This window comes from Corvus moneduloides, chromosome 25, assembly GCF_009650955.1.
Source record: "Corvus moneduloides isolate bCorMon1 chromosome 25, bCorMon1.pri, whole genome shotgun sequence".
Classification (NCBI taxonomy): Eukaryota; Metazoa; Chordata; class Aves; order Passeriformes; family Corvidae; genus Corvus; species Corvus moneduloides.
The window spans coordinates 38,781-56,302 of NC_045500.1; the positions used below are offsets into that span (position 1 = coordinate 38,781).

General features: G+C 43.8%; 2 protein-coding genes across 4 annotated transcripts in view; one reads left to right on the top strand and one right to left on the bottom strand.

The window, feature by feature from the left end:
• LOC116455578 overlaps window positions 1-48 on the top strand; it is a 6,953-nt gene extending 6,905 nt beyond the window's left edge. Inside the window, 1 exon segment of the mRNA XM_032133573.1 lies at window positions 37-48. Coding sequence (XP_031989464.1) covers window positions 37-48 — 12 coding nt within the window.
• Window positions 7-13,575, bottom strand: NFRKB (nuclear factor related to kappaB binding protein). Of its 3 annotated transcripts, none has more exons than XM_032133946.1 (22): window positions 13,513-13,575; window positions 12,710-12,987; window positions 12,100-12,301; window positions 11,881-12,008; window positions 10,597-10,771; window positions 10,301-10,402; window positions 9,684-9,757; window positions 9,186-9,270; window positions 8,777-8,957; window positions 8,470-8,578; window positions 7,868-7,994; window positions 6,818-6,883; window positions 5,801-5,880; window positions 5,676-5,716; window positions 5,208-5,265; window positions 4,197-4,371; window positions 3,763-3,869; window positions 3,190-3,313; window positions 2,722-2,798; window positions 1,883-2,103; window positions 1,087-1,378; window positions 7-457 (listed from the first exon to the last, which is right to left on the bottom strand). In XM_032133946.1, the coding sequence occupies exons 2-22, from the start codon at window positions 12,902-12,904 to the stop codon at window positions 158-160; spliced, it is 2,919 nt and encodes a 972-aa protein (XP_031989837.1). In that variant the 5' UTR covers window positions 12,905-12,987; window positions 13,513-13,575; the 3' UTR covers window positions 7-157. The 3 variants fall into 3 exon arrangements, with proteins under 3 accessions (XP_031989837.1, XP_031989836.1, XP_031989838.1); XM_032133945.1 differs by having other exon boundaries at window positions 5,208-5,268; XM_032133947.1 differs by having other exon boundaries at window positions 5,208-5,268; window positions 12,710-12,850; window positions 13,513-13,569.
• Between the last annotated feature and the right edge of the window lie 3,947 nt (window positions 13,576-17,522).

Below are 17,522 nucleotides of genomic sequence, written 5' to 3' on the forward strand. Positions count from 1 at the left end.
GGGGCTGGTTTCTTTTCCAAACAAAATGAAGGAGAGATCACTCACTAAAGTACCTGCACCAACACATCTTTCACCTATACCTGCAAACAGGGCTCAAGCACACAAAACCAGCACTGCTTCAGTCTGCACAGTCCATCAACTCACACAGCATTACAGCTCACAAGTGTTCACATCTGTGCAACAAAGAGGAAACAACCAGGTCGTGGAGCCCAATTCCTTGTCTCTCCCTCCCTCTCACCTGCTTGATGATGTTCTGGCCAGCCACGTTCTGAATGACAGTGGTGGAGGAGGTGCTGGCAGCAGAACTGCCTGGAGAGCTGGTCACTGGCTTCACAGCAGGGCTGGGCACTGCAGGCAGCCCTGTCACAGTGATACTTGCCTGGCTGGCCATGGAGCTTCCTCCTCTTGGCACCTGCACAGGGCTACTTTGAGCTTTTACAGGCAGAGTCATCACAGCCTACAGAAAAGAGGAGGAAGACTATGAGCAGATGACCATAGTAGGAACAGTCTAGTGGTTCTTCTTTGTATTGTGCCAGAGCTTGCAAGTTCAGAGGAGTTCACAAGAATTCCCTTGCAAGGATTCCAACTGCTTGGAATTGCAGTGAGGTGGGTGTCAGTCTCTTCTTCCAGACAAGAGAAGAGGAATTGGCCTCAAGTTGCACCAGGGAGGTTAACTTGGATATTAGGAAAATTTTTTTCACAGAAAGGGTCATAAAGCATTGGAACAGACTGCCCAGGACAGTGGTGGAGTCACCATCCCTGGAAGTGTTCAAAAACATGTGCAGATGATGCACTTGAGGACATGGTTTACTAATGAAAATGGTGGTGCTGCTGTGTTCATGGCTGGACTTGATGATCTTGACAGTCTTTTCCAAGCTTAATGATTCTGTGATTCTAAGTTCGACAGACTTTTTATGTAATGCACATTTTGATGATGAAAAACAGAGCACTGAACAGTATTGCATATGTAAAACTGTTTCTGTGCTCTTGCCTGCAGTTCGTGCATGCTCCAAAGAAGCACAAAATGCCTGTGCATCACACCAAAACACCACAAGTCAGATCAGACGTCAGAGCTATGCAACTCACCTGCGGGAGCACTTTGGTTTGTGTGGCTGTAGCTGGAACACGGATTTGAGGCACTGTTGTGGGCTGCTGCTGCTGCTGCTGCTGCTGCTGCTGGGTGACCACTGGGGCTTGTTGGGACACAGCTGGAAGGCTGGATTGGGCAGTGACCACGCGTACCTGCGGCAGGCCTGACGAGCCACTGTGACTGACCACACGCGGGGTGGGCGCTGGCCCCGGCTGTGCCTGTGAGCTCTGAGCTGGGGACAGCAATGTCCCCAGCTGGGGCATGGTGGGAGAGGACACCAGGAGAACACTACAGAAAAGATGGAGCCAGTAGGTCAGCAAAGATGTAGGAAATTCACACAATCACAGAATCACTGAGGTTGGAAAAGACCTCTGAGATTGAGTCCAACCTGTGACCGATCCCCACCTTGTCACCCAGCCCAGAGCACTGAGTGCCGTGTCCAGTTGTTCCTTGAACAACTCTGGGAATGGGGACACCACCACCTCCCTGGGCAAGCTCTTTCAATGTCTAATCATGCTTTCTGTGAAGAAATTCCTCCTGATGCCCAGCCTGAAGCTCCCCTGGCACAGCTTGAGACTATGCCCTCTTGTCCTGTTGCTGTTTCCTGGGTGAAGAGTCCAACTCCCACCAGCCTCCAACCTCGTTTCAGGGAGTTGTAGAGAGTGATAAGGTCATCCCTGAGCCTCCCCTTCTCCAGGCTAAATAACCCCAACTCCCTCATTACTGAATGATACAAATTACTGAAAAACAGCCAGAAGCATTCCCAAGTGCCATAGGGGACAGAAGCAGTACCTCTGGCTGGGTTTTGCTGGCTCTGACCCAGCACCAGATACACTCTTGCTGACCGCAGACACCGGTGGGGGTGAGATGGGTGTTGCTGGCAATGCGGGTGCAGTTGGTGTCACGGGAGTCACAGGAGTTGGTGGCATGCTGGAGTCACTGAGGCTCAGCTGACTGGGCTCTGCTGTGCTGGTGGGGAGGGCTTTCACAGCACCCTCCTTGCTACTCGACTTCTACAAAGAAACCACATCCAGCATCACAAAAACTGGGGTTGATTGCTGCACCCTGCAGTAGGCTGAGCACTTTAACCTGAGTTCTGTATGGTGAATGAGGCCCCATTGAAATCAAACATGACTGACTGCCTTTCCTCAGCTGCAGCCACGGATGAATTGGTGTGTTTGGCTGCTCCTGCTCACAGGGGAAAGTGCACCTCAGTTGTGACAAACATTCAGAACACGCAGATTTCCACCTTGGTTAATGTGCCAACAGCCAAGTACTTCAGATGTGTTTAATATCAGCTTCAGCACAGCAAGGGGGAGAACAGACATGTTCCACACAGTCTGTTACAAATTAACCTCAAAACGAGATCTGAAAGACTATCCCTTTGATAGGGAGCACAAACGAATTCCATTGATCTTTCTGCTGAGAGGATAGCAGTGGAAGCTGGGTGGAGGAAAAGTTCCCTCTCTCCCTCAATTTTGTGCACTGACATTCATATACATCATGAATTGCTAACTCAAATGTGGTAATTTTCATCACCAGCCATGGATGCAGAATTTATGGATTAAATTACGACTAATCTCCTTCTCAATCCCAAAAGCAGCTGTGCAACCCTGAGCAAAGAAATCTACCATTTTAGCTGGAGGTTTTGGCTTCTGAAGAGCTTTCTTGGCCTTTGCTGCAGCAGCTTGAGCGTGATGGATCCGTTCTGCAAGGACAAATTAATGGTTAGAGCTCCTGAACAAAAGCAAACTGATTTAAGGAAGAGGCTAAGTAAGAGCTGCAGATTCTTCTTCAGACGAGGAATTAAATACACACAGTCATGTAACAGTGCAAAGAAAAACATCTAGTAAAATTAGCCAAAAAGGCTGAAAATAAGACACATAAGAACATACATCTGCAGTTCTTGCACGTGGGATGGTATTTTTCAAACAAATGCTTGAGAGTGACATGCTGGTCTCTAAGACTGGGTTTAAGTGCTGAAGGACTAACATGAACAAACTGACTAGAAAGAAAAGCTACACTCACAAATTAATGTTCATTATCCATCTTTATAAACATCATTTTTAATTCTTAAGATACCACCAACCCGGGCTTACCAAACTCTTCCTCGCTCCTGTCCCGGTGCAGGTAGATCCACAACTTCCGCCCAATATCGTATTTCACACAGGGATCTTTCTCATAATGCAGTCGGTCCAGAGCACCACTAACAACAGTGTTAACCTGAAGTTGAGAATTCACAGATTACAAGATGTCCCTCGCTGGACTGGCCAAAATTGTCGAATAGCAAAGTGATCCTATTTGGTATAAAACCTGAGTAAGCTGTGAGCAATCTCCATCTGAGTGAGAACTGACTGAGAGCAGATGTTGCAGCACAGGATGCTGTTTGCCACCTTGGATTAAATGGAGCTTCCACCAAAACTCTGAAAATTGACTTTCTCAATCTAAAATGTGAGCAGCTCTACGATAATGCTACTTCTGTGGCTTCTCTAGCTGGTTTTTCATCATCCTAAGTTGGTGCAGGTTTGCAGCTGCTCACCATAGTAGTACACAGCTCCCTTTTGCTGATCACAGCAGCATAAAAACTACTGGGCCTTTGCCACTGAATACTGCCTGGGTCCGTGCAGTGTGTTTTTATGAGAATCTGAGACCAGACATGACATCCAACTTACCTGAGCACTGGTGACATCTGGAGCTAGGAACTGGGAATCTTTGAGCAGCTCACAGATTTCAGCTCGAGTTCCCTCTCCATTAGGAAGGCGAGCAGCAGCATCACGAACTGAAACACAAAACCAGACCTTAAACTTCCAGCTGTTACTGGGCAGCTGTACTCAGGTACTCCAGCAGATACATTTTGGGACTGCTCTATTACCCTTGCTCTCATAGTGCCTACTTCCTCACTAAAATCTAGCCTTTAAAATCCCCCAAAATATGCGGAGAGGTTATAAAGGATCATTTTAAAGTACATCAACTGTGCCAACTTTGTGCTAAGAGTGATGAACTTGGGGAACAGCATTCATCCCCAATGTAGATCCTGAAGTTGTTGTTTGAGGGGTCAGAGGAATGCTTTTCTTCTTCAAAAAAGTTTTTTTGGCCATGACCTTACCAAGGGACAAAATGGTGACATATGCTGGTCTGTCTGAGCGCAGGAGAGAATGTTCCCGGGCTTTGTTTAAGGAGGTTTCCTTGTCAAACACCCCCTTCACAGGACCAACAACCGACTCGAAGCCGTGCATCCGGAAGGTGAAGGCTTTGTGGGGCTGGCTGTAACGGTAACGCTCCTGGAGGAGGACACAAGAGTACTGACTTCACCAGGCAGCAGCAAAGCCTTACGTTATATTACAAGGTAAGTTGTTTTCATTCTCTAAAGAAAGCCTATTTAAACTAAAGGCTCAAATACTGCTGTATAAACTTATTTTGGATCAAGAAAATCACAAACTACTTCATGCAAAATACAACGCTCCTCCGAAGCAAGGTGTGCAGGTGCAATGCATTCACTGTCAAGCAGCTGCACAGACTAGAGAGGTGCCAGAAATACAACAGAGATACACCTTCTGTCCCCTTCCCCTTCCTCCCTTTATCTGGCTAAAGAGAGATCTCCAAAATTTAACTTAATTCTCTCCTGCAGACAGCAAATGGAGAGAAGGGAGAAGAATCCCCATCATGTGTTTTCCCTCTAATTCCCACTTGCCTCTATTACAGACAAGATAACTGAGTGGATGGGTGCACTTATTGACACTTATTTTCTGCTTGCACACATACATGCCCAAAAAATAAAGAGACAAGTCATCCTCCCATGATGGGGGATGGCAAAGGAGACAATGGGGTTGGCACTACCAACTGACACTATCAATTTCATTGACTTTATCCAATTAATTTTTACCAAATTAATTTTACCTACTGGAAATTCTGATGGTTTTGAAACAAGCAGCTAGGCTATATCATTAGCAAGTTTTATGCAAGGTCAAGATACTGACTTCAAGGCAGAAGCAACATATCAATTCTTCACATTAACTACATTTGTGTAGAGTATAAAACTGCCATCCCACACAAATTCTCCTGGTTTAGTGGCCAACTGTTTCAGCATGTGCCTTTAAAATTACGATTCTCTTCTTACCTGCTCTTGAAACACCCGTTTCTCCTCTCCAGTGCTAGGCCGGACTATGTAGTCTGTCCTTCTGAAAGAAAGGGCACCATCACTTCTGAGCACGGCGAGCCCACAACAGTCCCAAAGGATTAATCCCCTCATCCTTCCGCAAATTCTTCTAAACAGATTCTGAAAGCATTTACGGTAGCAAAAGTAAGCCCTGCAGAGATCTTAAAATATGCTCTGTGCACTACCTGAAGGCAAGCAAGGACTGTAAATAATATCATTATCAGAACCTAAGTTAGATTGCAGCTTTGCTCTGCTAATATATGCAAACTTGGATAAAATCAGTCGCCTTTATGAAGTCCAGTTACTGCATTTATAAAATCAGACTATCAAATTTTAAAATTGTTTTATTTTAAGATCCAGCGGCACAAGGCCCAAACCTCACAGCTTCAGTAGCACTACAAAGGCTTTCAAGCTCTGTTACACACTTACACTCTAGGCAGTGGCATGGCATCTGAGCTGTCTTCATTCTCCTATTGAGAAAGAGAGAAATGTCAGCGTTGGGTAGAACACAGTCAGGTTTTGTGCTCCTAGAAGGTGATTTTTGTCTGACTCACTTTGAAAAAAGTCTGGTCTTTGGTCTCCAACCAGAGATGAAACAGTGCTGCCAATTCCTTCTCATGATCTTGGTAACTACCTAGTAAGAAATCAGGAAAATGTAAAAATAGAAGTCTTTTAATTGTTAGGAAGCCAGCTGCTTGTAATTCCCAGTCCTCTCCTGTTCCCTTCCCTTCTTGATGCATCACCAGTCACAGATGCTCAAACTGCAATATTTGAACACCTCCAGGCTTAGGAAATACTAAATCCCAGTGATTCCCCTGTGCTGGTACAAAGGAGGGTGCTTCAACTCCTAGCACAGAAGGCAAGATGCTGTTTGGGACACAGTCCCACTCTCCAAAGTAATCCCAGTTACTGAATCCCTGTGCAAAAACACATCCCTACATAACCTCCACCAAAAACTGTGGAAGGGATCAGAGGAAAAACTTCCTGACTCCAAATCTCTGCCAGTTTAAGCTTGCAAATATGATCACTAGAATCACCATAGTTAAGAATGAAAAATTCTGTGTTATTACTAAAGGAATGAACATAAACACAAAACATCTGTAATTCAGTCAGTATGAGCCTCAGCACATTGATCATCAATTTGCTCTTTGGTTCCCACTTTTAAAAATGAGAATAGTATCAGTTTGTTTCACAGAGAAGCTTAATTCATTTGCAATTGTAATAATCACTAATTACTCTGAATCATCAGAAGGTATGCTCTACAGAAGGGAGAATATGAAGGTGTTCAGACAAATTTGAAAGCTGACAAACATAGTTAAGTCAGCAACAGAAAGAAATGCAGCCCAGTGCCTTCACTCATTTATGGTCTGTCTGCTGCTGATATTGACGTCTTGTGAACACCTTGAATCCAAAACCCATATTAGCTCAGCAAAAAGAAAAGAAAATGCCTAACCATGGAAATAACAGCTCTGTGTTTCTCTCCAGGCTGCAGCAAGATGAAAAGTAAAGTCCTGGAGAAAACAACAAACCTTTACTGTAATACACATCACAGAAGAACACAAGGTACTCACCAACCAATTTCCACTGCTGAGTTTTTTCCTTGAATTCAACAAAAGGTGAGAAGCTGGAAGGAACATCTACAATGACAAATGTGCATGTCAGGGACATTATACAATTGTTCAACCTCAAAAGCCTACTGTGGTAATGCAAACTGTCAAGTTAAAGACTCACAGTGACAGAGCATTTTAAATGATTATGTAAGTGCATCTCTAAATTTATCCTTGCCCAAAGAGAAGGTGAGCATCTAAGAGTGTAAGGGCAAGCACAAGGAAAGAACAGAACAGGATAATGAGCCTTCCAACAACAGGCTGTCAGCTGAGAGCCTGTTCCTGCTGTTCACCATGTTCAGACCACTTACTTAGTGCACTGGGATGAGAAAATTGCCAGTTGAGAACTTTATCTTCAAGCTGAAGAGGAAAAAGAAATATGAGGCCCCAGGGACTGTTATTGTACAGTGAATATTCATGGACCCGTGGGAAGAGAACTTGGGATTTACAGTATTCACCAGCATTATGGACAGTATGCTGCATGGCCAATCTACTCTGTCTCTGCCTTTAAAACTTCCCACTAAGCAAATCAGAACCACAGAATAATTTAGTTTGAAAGGAATGGCTGAAACTCAGCTGGCCCAAGCCCAAGGTCCAAGCTGGGCCAACCTCATGTTTCAGTGGATTGCTCAGGGCATCATCTAGTTTATTTTTTATTATCTCCAAAGACAACTACAACGACTTCACACTGTGGGGGAAGAGACTAATCCCTTCCTGCTTCAGACACCCTGCCTGAAGCCACAATCTGAACACAAGAAACTGTCTGTCTAGAGGCAATTTCACAGACATTTTCACATACTTGGGAATCATGCTGAGTCTTATCTACTGTCCCCATGCAAAACAAGTCGACCACAACCAAGACATGTCAGCGAAACAGCCTATCACAGAAACACTGCCAGCAATACAAGGATTCATTGTGGCAATGAATGAAAAGTTGATTTGAGTATAATACAAACCAGCACTGACTAGAACAGAGGAACAAGCACCATTAGTATTTTTACCATCTCTTCTTACCTCTGCTGTCACCTGTCAAATATTGCAAGGCAGGTAAAACCAATTCAGACCAGTTAGGGGCAAAGGAGAACCAGTTATTTAGTGCACTGGCATGAGAAGACTGCCAATCGAGAACTTTATCTTCAAGCTGAAGAGGAAATAGAATTATTTAATTAATGATCTCACACTTCCAACTATGACTGTCTTCACAGAAAACAAACCAGCTAAACATATGCAGGGGACAAAAAGGTTTTTATGTATGTAAAATCATCACCTGACTTTTTCAAGTAACCACAATATGGTGTTTCAGACAACAGCACCAAAGAAGGGGAAAACACTTCCCCATCTCTGCCTTAATATACAAAATGTATCTAACCATGATCTATAGAATGGCTATGGAAAGACTTACAGATTCAACTGACTAAACTCACGAAACACGTTAAAACCAGAATGTGGTAGCACTCCCACAGGGTTTAATTTCTTTAATATGTAATCTAAATCTTATTATAATTTACAGCAGAGTAAGTCTGGAGAAAAATCACTATTACAGAGCAATAAGAAGCTCCTCTATTCTTTAATTTTGCTTCCTGCAAAGATTCCTAGATAAGTGGGTGGTTCCTTACCACAGAGAGAGTAGCAGGCCCTTCCAGAAACAGTATCTCCAAAAGAAGGAAAAAGAAGCTGGATGATATTTCATTTATTTCAAGGCATGGCTTAATATCTTCAAGAGGTCTTCAAATGAAAGAGAACACAAGCAGAGTAACTTCCCTGAGCAAATATTCACCTCCATATACAAAGATGAACACCACACTTTTCACACATCCCAAACTGCACAAAAACACAGCCTGCAACAGTCCCACAAAAATGTAAGCTGAAACATGTTGCTTTTTCCATCCATGCAAGGTGTTCAGGGCCCTGTGAAGCACTTACTCCTCTTTGACAGATACTAGAGGGAGGGGGGAGAGATCCTGAGACATTGATGGGAGTCCATCTGCATTGCCAAGAGAGTCAGCCAAATCTTCCACCTCAGATTTAATAACCTTCAGCTTCTTTTTTTTCTTATCTTCCTTTTCCTTCACCTTCTTCTTGAGGGTCACGAGGTCAAATAAAGCTTCAGATATGATAAAAGTTAAAAAGAATAATTAGCTTCTTACTGTACTTTTATGAGTGATAAACTATGTAAATATATACCTAGAAATGTATGTTGTGTGCACATGTTCACACCTCAATCATTCCACCTTCCCGCTGCTGTCATAGATCTTTACTTTTCCCCTCAACAGAAAACCTCTAGTTTTTAAACCAACATATATGAAATTAAAAAGGCAAAGGATCCACTGACCTGCTAAGGAACCTTTCCTGCCAGCATTCACTCGAGTCATGATGTCCTCAAGGGTCAGGTCTGTTGTGACTAGATCAGGGTGATCCTACACAGGACAATGGGACAGAAATTAAATCGAGAAAGGACAAAGTGTTAAGACAGTAACAAGGTGAAGAAGTACCCAAGTACTAAAATGCACCAAGCTCAACCTGGATCAGCTTATTAAATTATTTACTGCAATAAAAGTTGGGAAGTCTTCTAACACTGAAATATAGAATTTCATCTCCCCTAAACACATAATTAAAATTACAAAATCCTTCTATCCAGATAAACATGACCAGGAGCTGCATCTATATACTGACAATTGAACCCAGGTTACAATAAAGGGCTGACAGGTGGGTGCACACAAAAAATAGCAATCATTTTGTCACCCAGAAGTACCCTGATCTTTATGGCAAAGAGATAAAAACATCAAAGATAAAATGTGGTCCCACCCCCCAAGACTTTTTGACATCTTACAGGCTGACGTTTTCGTTTCTCATGGTGCTTCTTCAACATCATCTTCAAATCACTTTCCCCAAGTTCTATCTTGTCTGCAATAAAAAGAATTCTTTGCAGTTTTCCCCTATTGTTACCTTCCACACTTCTTAGAATGCCATCTTCTATCCATTTACACTTACAGCAATCTCTAAATTTCAATAACTAATTTCTCCATGTATGAATTTCTTTCATTCATTCATTCATTTCAATGCTTCATTGGGTCATCAGATTTCACTGCTGATGCAACCATGGAAGAGAAAAGAAGCCAGAACCAGCCTGAAGGGTTTGTAGACTTGATTACAGTCACTTTAGGAGGGATTCTCAAGTATTTTGAACTGGACTATGCTAGTGCTTCAGCCACTAAAGGCAAAATACAACAGAGAAGTCAGTAGTATTACAGAAACTATGACTGTTGTTGGTCTTGCAAGAAGAAAAAGATTAAATAAACTGCGAAAAGAGCCAACTGTTGTGGAGACTGCAGAAATGAAGCATGACAAGATTTCGCATCAAACAACACATTTTCAAGGTAATTTCTTGCAGGGTCTCAAGGTAATTCTCGCCCCTCTATCCATACTGACCTCTCATTTGGTTCTCACCTGCAGTTTTCATGTCCAAGGTTGACAATGTGGGGATCACTCTCAGGGGAACTGGTGGACTTGAACAACGTGCTGGAGAACTTGGAGGCCAAGAGATTAGATCTAAAACAGAGATATAAATTTACTTCTGCAAGACCCATCGCCAATCTGTGCAACTATTATCCTGTGTTCATTAGATCCCAGCCAGTGGAAGTAGAGCCCAGAATCCAATCTTTTATCAAAGGCTCTCCCTCCACATCAAAAATATGTCTTCTTCCATTCACACCTGGAGTCTTTAGTTCAGCCCAGGGCATTACCTTCTTCATCAGAAGACAAGGTAGTGTCGCCACACTCCTCTTTCACTTCCCTCAGGATCTTCAAGTAGCGCCGATGTGTCCGTCTGTCTCGTTCTTCTGAGTCATATGATGGTGGGAAATGCTTTCTCCTTAGGGTCATGTCAGGGCCTCCTTTCCTGGCTAACTCCAGCAAGTGCTGAAAGGAGAGGTTCATGTGACATTAGCTATGTCAGCTACACTGCTGTAAGCCAGGACAGGTAAGCCCAGCTCAGATACTTCCAGCGAGGTTACCATGTGGTGCCATCAGCACCTCAGATCTGTACAAGAGACAGCTTAGGAAGGATCGGTATCTGTCACACACAAGATTTTAAACCTAGCATTTTAGACCATCATTTAAAGGGGAGAAAAAAACCCCAGGTGAAATTTCTGCACCTTCTTCTACACACATAATAATATTTGTCATTTTATGTGGACTGTGGAGAAGAACTTAAATCATTGGTGTGAGATGTAGTTTCCAAGCAAACGTGTAACAATGACACGGAATACTGTCTCTTTTGAAAAAAACATTTTACCTCTCATGGCTACAGAGGAAATAACTTCCTATGTATTCCATACTGTTGTCCAGTGAAGTTGTGGATGCCCCATCCCTGCAAGTGTTCACGGCCAGGAGCAACCTGGCCTAGTTAAAGGTGTCCTTCCATGGCAGGGGATTGGAATGAGATGAGCTTTAAGGTTTCTTCCAACCCAAACTGTTCTGGGATTCTCTATTTCCCGTAACACTGTAGGGCATTTTATAAAGACAGACTTTCTTCTTCCTCCCTACTCGCCATTTGTTTCAATGTCTAAGTGCAATGAAAGATAAATGAGCAACAAACACATTTCAGTTGGCAACAATTTGCTCACAGAAGTATTCATGGAGGAAGACTTTACCAGGGATTTGCAGGCATGAGAATGAGAGGTTTGGATCCACATATTCTCTACCTGTATTTAGCAACTGTACTTGTTTCAGAAATGGTAAACAAACAAAGGCAGAATGACTTGTTAACAAAGTAGCAAGTTGTAAAGGGGCAAATGCAGGAAGTGGGGACAAGGTGGACATGAAAAAAAGTACACACAAGTGAGAGCTACGAGAGTTACACAACCCGAAACCTGCAAATATAACAACGGGTCTGGTGTTCTCGCTGGGCCACTGGAAAAACCAGAAACATTACTCATTCAGTTCATTAAAGGAAAAGCCTCAGAGAACTGTGACTGCACCAAGACACGTTTTATAAAGACAAGCCATTCATCCCAGAGCACACTCACATTGCGGGAGGCGAGGATCTGCTTGAGCAGCCTGTAGAAGTACTGCTGCTGGGCACTCAGGTAGCGCTTGTACTGTGACTTGTAACAGAGCTGCCGGTACTTCACCACCTCAGGATTGAAGTGTCCATCTGTAACAAAGACGTAACACACACCTGGGTTTTCAGCTGCTAGCTGAGAACTTGCCCCAAACCTGCAGGGAAGCTCACGAGGCTGACTGACCCCGGAAGAGTTTCTGGGCAATGTGCAGGGGGTTCCCAAACCGAAAGTTCTCCCCGCTGAACAGCGCCGAGATGAGCTTGTTCTGGTGCTCTCGGTTGTTCTCAGGGAAGTGAGGCAGGAATTTTTTTAGGTGCTCTTGCTGCTCATCTGTCAGGACCTCCTGCCATGTTGACAAGCTGACAACCTCAAAGAAGATCTCAGGCTAAAGAAAGCAAGAAACAGCAGTGAAGAAAATGCAGCCAGGTCCTTGACCGTTTTCTAGCCCTTGATGCTTTTTAAGTAACACCAGTCACGAGACAGTGTTTCACGAAACACAGGAAACAACAGAGCATAAAAAGGAAAGGTGAGGACGTTGATACTACTAACAAGAAGAAAACAAATTCAAAACTTGTAACAATCTTCTTAAAGGCAATTTTAAAATAATAAGAATATAACAGAATTGATTTAAAAGATATTGTCCTGAGATTAATCAAAGACCACCTTGACACCTTTTCCAAGGCAGTCAGAAACACCTCCCCTTTTCAGTTTGCTCTGTGAGCCCCAAAAAGGGAGTTAAACGTGTCATTTATATAGAGGTTATGATAAGGTGAAGTGCCTCAGCACTACTCACATCCTCCAGGAGGTCCTCGGGCAGACTGACCCTGGTGGTGCCCAGCATGCAGTCCTCCATGATCCGTGTGCAATTGCCCTCCAGCTCCAGGGGGTCTGTGAGCATGTGATCCAGAGAATCCATCCTCCACCCCTCCCGCTCCTGGACGAGGACAGCAAAACCCTCAACGAATGAAAATCCCAAACGCAGATGCATTCATCCTGACGTGAGGAGTGACAGAGGAGCCACCTTTCATGGGTGGTTGTTTAAATGGAAGCTGTGGAGTTGGCCTGCAATATCTATATACATATACAGCAAAGTTATTTTTTTATATATCTATACACATACAAACGTATATATATATATGTGTATATACACATGTATACACGCACACACACACATATATGTATATATAAAAACCACGTATATAGAAACATTCTCTCTTCAATTACAACACAGGCCATGCCAATAGAGAAATGCTTTTCCAGACAGGTAGACTAGGAAGTAGAGCTGACCCATCTCACTTTGCTTCCCACCTACAGGAACCGTTTTCAACACTTCTTAACACCAGAAAAGACTACATTTAAATCCTGAAGGTGGTTTTAAGGTGCAGAACCGAAGGTCAGGTCTAAGGTGGGGTTTGTCTCAGGCTGAACGCGTGACAGGGCCAGGAGACCCGTCCCCACCGGCGCGGCACAGCCGGGCCGCTCTGGGCTGCGAGGAAACGCACGCAACACGCGAAATAAAGAACAGAGCAATAAAAAAACCCGCTGAGAACCGGGTGGGACAGCAAAGAAAACAGAGAAAACAGGTTTATTTCATACCACTCGGGCGGCCCGGCCGAAGACGGAAGGCAGCGGCGCTGCCGCGCCTGCGCGAACGCCCCGCCCCACGGCGCATGCGCGCGGCCATCGCTCGGTGGCCTGCGAGAGGCCGAGTTCGCGTTTCCCTAAAAATGAGGGATCTGCGGCTCGCTGAAGGCACGGGTTAGTCGTAGATTTATAGGGCTCGACTGCAGTCCTGTTCAGTGGATTAGTCATTGGGGTGCTGTGCTAGTGTTACTCTTAAGTGTTGAAAGGCTGAGTATTTTAAACTTTAATGCAGCAAATTTTCCTACAGCACACAGAGGTTCCTCCTGGGTTCCTACGCCTTTACCCACTGCCAGCGCCCTCCAAGGACTCACATGTACAGTTTACAGAATAACACTCCTTTACTAAAATCTTGACAGGTTAAGGTTGAGGATTGCTGGTGACAGTAGCTGCCAGCAAAGATGTGTTCAAAGCAAAGGGCAGACAAGCTCTAATCCATGACAAAACCTGGCTCACGATAAATCAGAGTGCAGGTCTTACCCAATGAGCGAGAGACACATTCATCGCAGAAGTTATGATGGACTCTTCCCTAACTTCTCCCTGTTTTTAACTCATTTTTATACTATTTCTTTACATTTAGGTGGAGCTTGAGTGGCTTGAGTCACACATCTTGGTGAGTGATGGTCATACCCTGGTAGTCCCTGAGATAAGCCTGGGATGGCGATATGAGTCACGCCTGGAGGGATTTTGTCATGGTTACTGATCCAACGGACATCATTCTTTATCTCTCTCAGTTTTCAGATGCTGTGTAGCTGCTCAGCTAAAAAGTACTACCTTTTAAATTTAAAAATAATTTTAAACAGTCCCTACTCTGCAAGAGTTTCAGCAGAGACAGAGGGACTCCACTCCACTCCTCCCTCCATTTACTCTCCCTTGGATTGCATTGTGGGAGGTCACAAATGCTGTGTTCCATGCAGAGACTAGCAAATATATTTCCCCCTGTAACTTCTATACTGTTATCATCCCATTTATCCACTCCCCACTTCCCTCACTCTCCCCGCACATCTTACCCCATAGAACAGACTGGTCGTCACAAGTGATTAAAAAAAAAAAAAAGAAAAAAAGATTTATTATTTTCAGGTTTGTTTTTGTTTTTACACCTGCCAGGTTGCACAAGACTCTGAACACAACAACAGTCACCAAATGTACAATAAACATACACAGTTAAATAAGAGATGGGGCCCGAGCAGTCCAAGAGGTGCAAGATCAGGGTGCGTGGGCTGGGGTTGTTTTCTTTTACCTCCAGGAAAATACAGAATCTGACCCAAAACGCCTCCAAGGGACAGCATCTCCAAACAAAACATGGACCTTGCAGGCAACTGAGAGTACTCTGGATTTACACTTCTGTGGGACACGACTTAGAGAGATCTTTGGGTTGCTCTGGTTTAAAAATAATACATCCTGCGCTACAGAAATGGAGACAAAAATCCACGCAATCTTTGCCATCTATGCAATCACTGTAGTTCCTTATTTTGGAAGGAAAATCTGTGGTACTTCCATTTCCAGGCATGCTTCTTTCACAAGGCATTCATTCAACTTGGGACATTTGGAATTACTTCACCTGGAGTCAGGCCAATAGCCCATGCATGCTGCTGCTGCAGGGCAGAGAAACTTTGATGAGGAAGATTTGAGTTCAAAAAGGCTGTTTTGAAATAGTTTTATGTTTTAAGTAGTTTTCAGTTTTAAATAACTGGTACAACCTGTCCTCATTCATGAACCGTTCTAACAAAGGTGCATAGAGCAAAGGAGTTTTTAAACCCCATGTCTGCAACATCATTAATGGCAACATATTTGATGTTCATCTATTGGCAAACTTTTAAGACTTTTAAAATTGCTGCTGCAGGGTAGTATCCCAGTATTCCCAGTCTCCCATTTCCAAGTCTGCTATTTTCCGACTACTTGTAGCATTTGTGGCTTGTTATTAGGTCAGCAGCAGCCTAAAGAAAGCCAAGACAAAATTCTCCCTACTCTCTTCCCATACCAACAACGTTGCAAGGCCCAACATTGTATTTCCAAGGTCCTCAGCAATATGAATTCAAGTTACTTACTGGGCATTGTGGTTCCTTGCCCACGCTGCCACAGTGGCTGGGCTGCCAAATCCACAGAATTTAAAAGTCACTTTGCATCATTGCACTTGACCAAATGGGAGCTCTGGTCCACGTTAACTCTACCTGGCTCATTAATGCCCTGGTATGGTGGTTCAGCAAAAGAAGAGAAATCCCAGGACAAAGTAATCCACATTTTGGCAAGTCACTTCAAAGCTACCTCAGAACAGTTCTGAGCTGGCCAGTATTTGCCAACTGACTTATCTCAATACTATTTCCACGCCACATGAATGGATATGTTAATTACCAAAGCAATACCTGCTACAAGGCTTTGCCCACAAGGAACCAGATTTCCTCTTGTGCAGCCTGACTGTAGAGTTCTCTCATGTCCAAGAGCTTTGACTCCATAAAAGCTGATATGGCAATGGGTAGTGCTTACTCACATAGGTACCCCGCACCCCAATACATGGGAATGCCTACGGAAGAGTGCCACATTCACACTCAGTGCAGTACAAGAGAAAACAAATCAGAAAAACCTCTCGAGTTCTTCTGACTCAAGGGCCTCTAAGACACAACACCCTTCTTTGCTTTTGTTTCATGAATACATGTATCCTGTTATACACAGACGCTCTGGGATGAGTTTTCCAGCAGTGAATGGAAATTCAGACACACACGGTATATCCCATCAGGGCTGTATGGCGTCCTAGTCATATTCTTGCAACCACCAGAATGCCTTAACCAACCAACCAAGACGACCTGTGAAGGAGAACTATGTAAGGAAAAACATACTACACAGCCTTAAAAGATAAACCTTCTCTTTCCCTTTCTCCTGGTCCCTAAATGCAACATGAATTCTGTATGTAGACCAGGTCCATCACATCAGGCAACCCTCATGGATGGCTTTCTGTGTCCCATAAATAGTGGTCCACTAGCATGTTTCTTGTGTGTTTCCTGAGTCCAGGGCTGGTTGTTTTATGGAACTATCCAAAGGAATTACAGTGCATTGTTAACAAGGTTATTTGGAAAAAAAAGAACCAAAGCAACCAACTCTCCATCCAGGCTTGAAGAGGAGAAATATGTTTATTTTGAGGTGGCCACAGAGATAACGACCCTGTCCCTTCAGAGGAGTGCTCTGTATCCTCATTTTCTCCTGGCACAACTATCTCAGATCACAGCAGAAGCTGCTGTGAAGATTTAGCTGAGCCTTTTTTTTGTTTGTTTGTTTACAGGCAAAAAAGCAATTTTCCCTGCAAACACTGGAGGGCAAAGAGGTAACAGTGGCTCTGTACTACCCTTAGGTGCTCCTAGGATTTCAATCAATTTGTTCCAAACAACACAGGTTTAAGACCGTGCTTTTCCTGCTTTCTGGAACTGCTGGGTAAAATGGGGCAGGGCAGACAGCATGTAAACAGTTCTGGAGGGCTGGAAAAAAAATAATTTAATGGACTGCTTCAGCACATCTTCACAGCTTCATTGTTCAATCCATCCCCATAGAGGGACACCAGGAGCCACCGCTTGGCTTCTGCTGCTCCTTTCTCCAGGCAGTCTGCTCACATGGAGCAGGGACATTCCCCTTCACCTTGGCTGCTGGAAGCCACAAGAAGCAGTTCTGCCATATTCTAGCAATTTACATGATGTTCTCCTGTTTAACGGCTCCTGTTAAAAATATACATACAATAATCTGCCAGGAAGCCTTCAGTTAGGCAAGCTTTTTCCCATACAGTTGAAATAAAATTGTTTGCTGGACACACTTCCAAAAAGGAAAAATAAGGGTCAGCAGACATGCCAAAAATAAAGTCCAGGCAAGCAGAGGTTTCACTTCTCTTGTCCTTTTTCTTAAAAGCTGCATAAAAAGCATCCCAGAAGGATTTTGAGGGTACTTCATGGTCACTGGGAATCAAACCCTCTTAAAGCATTAAC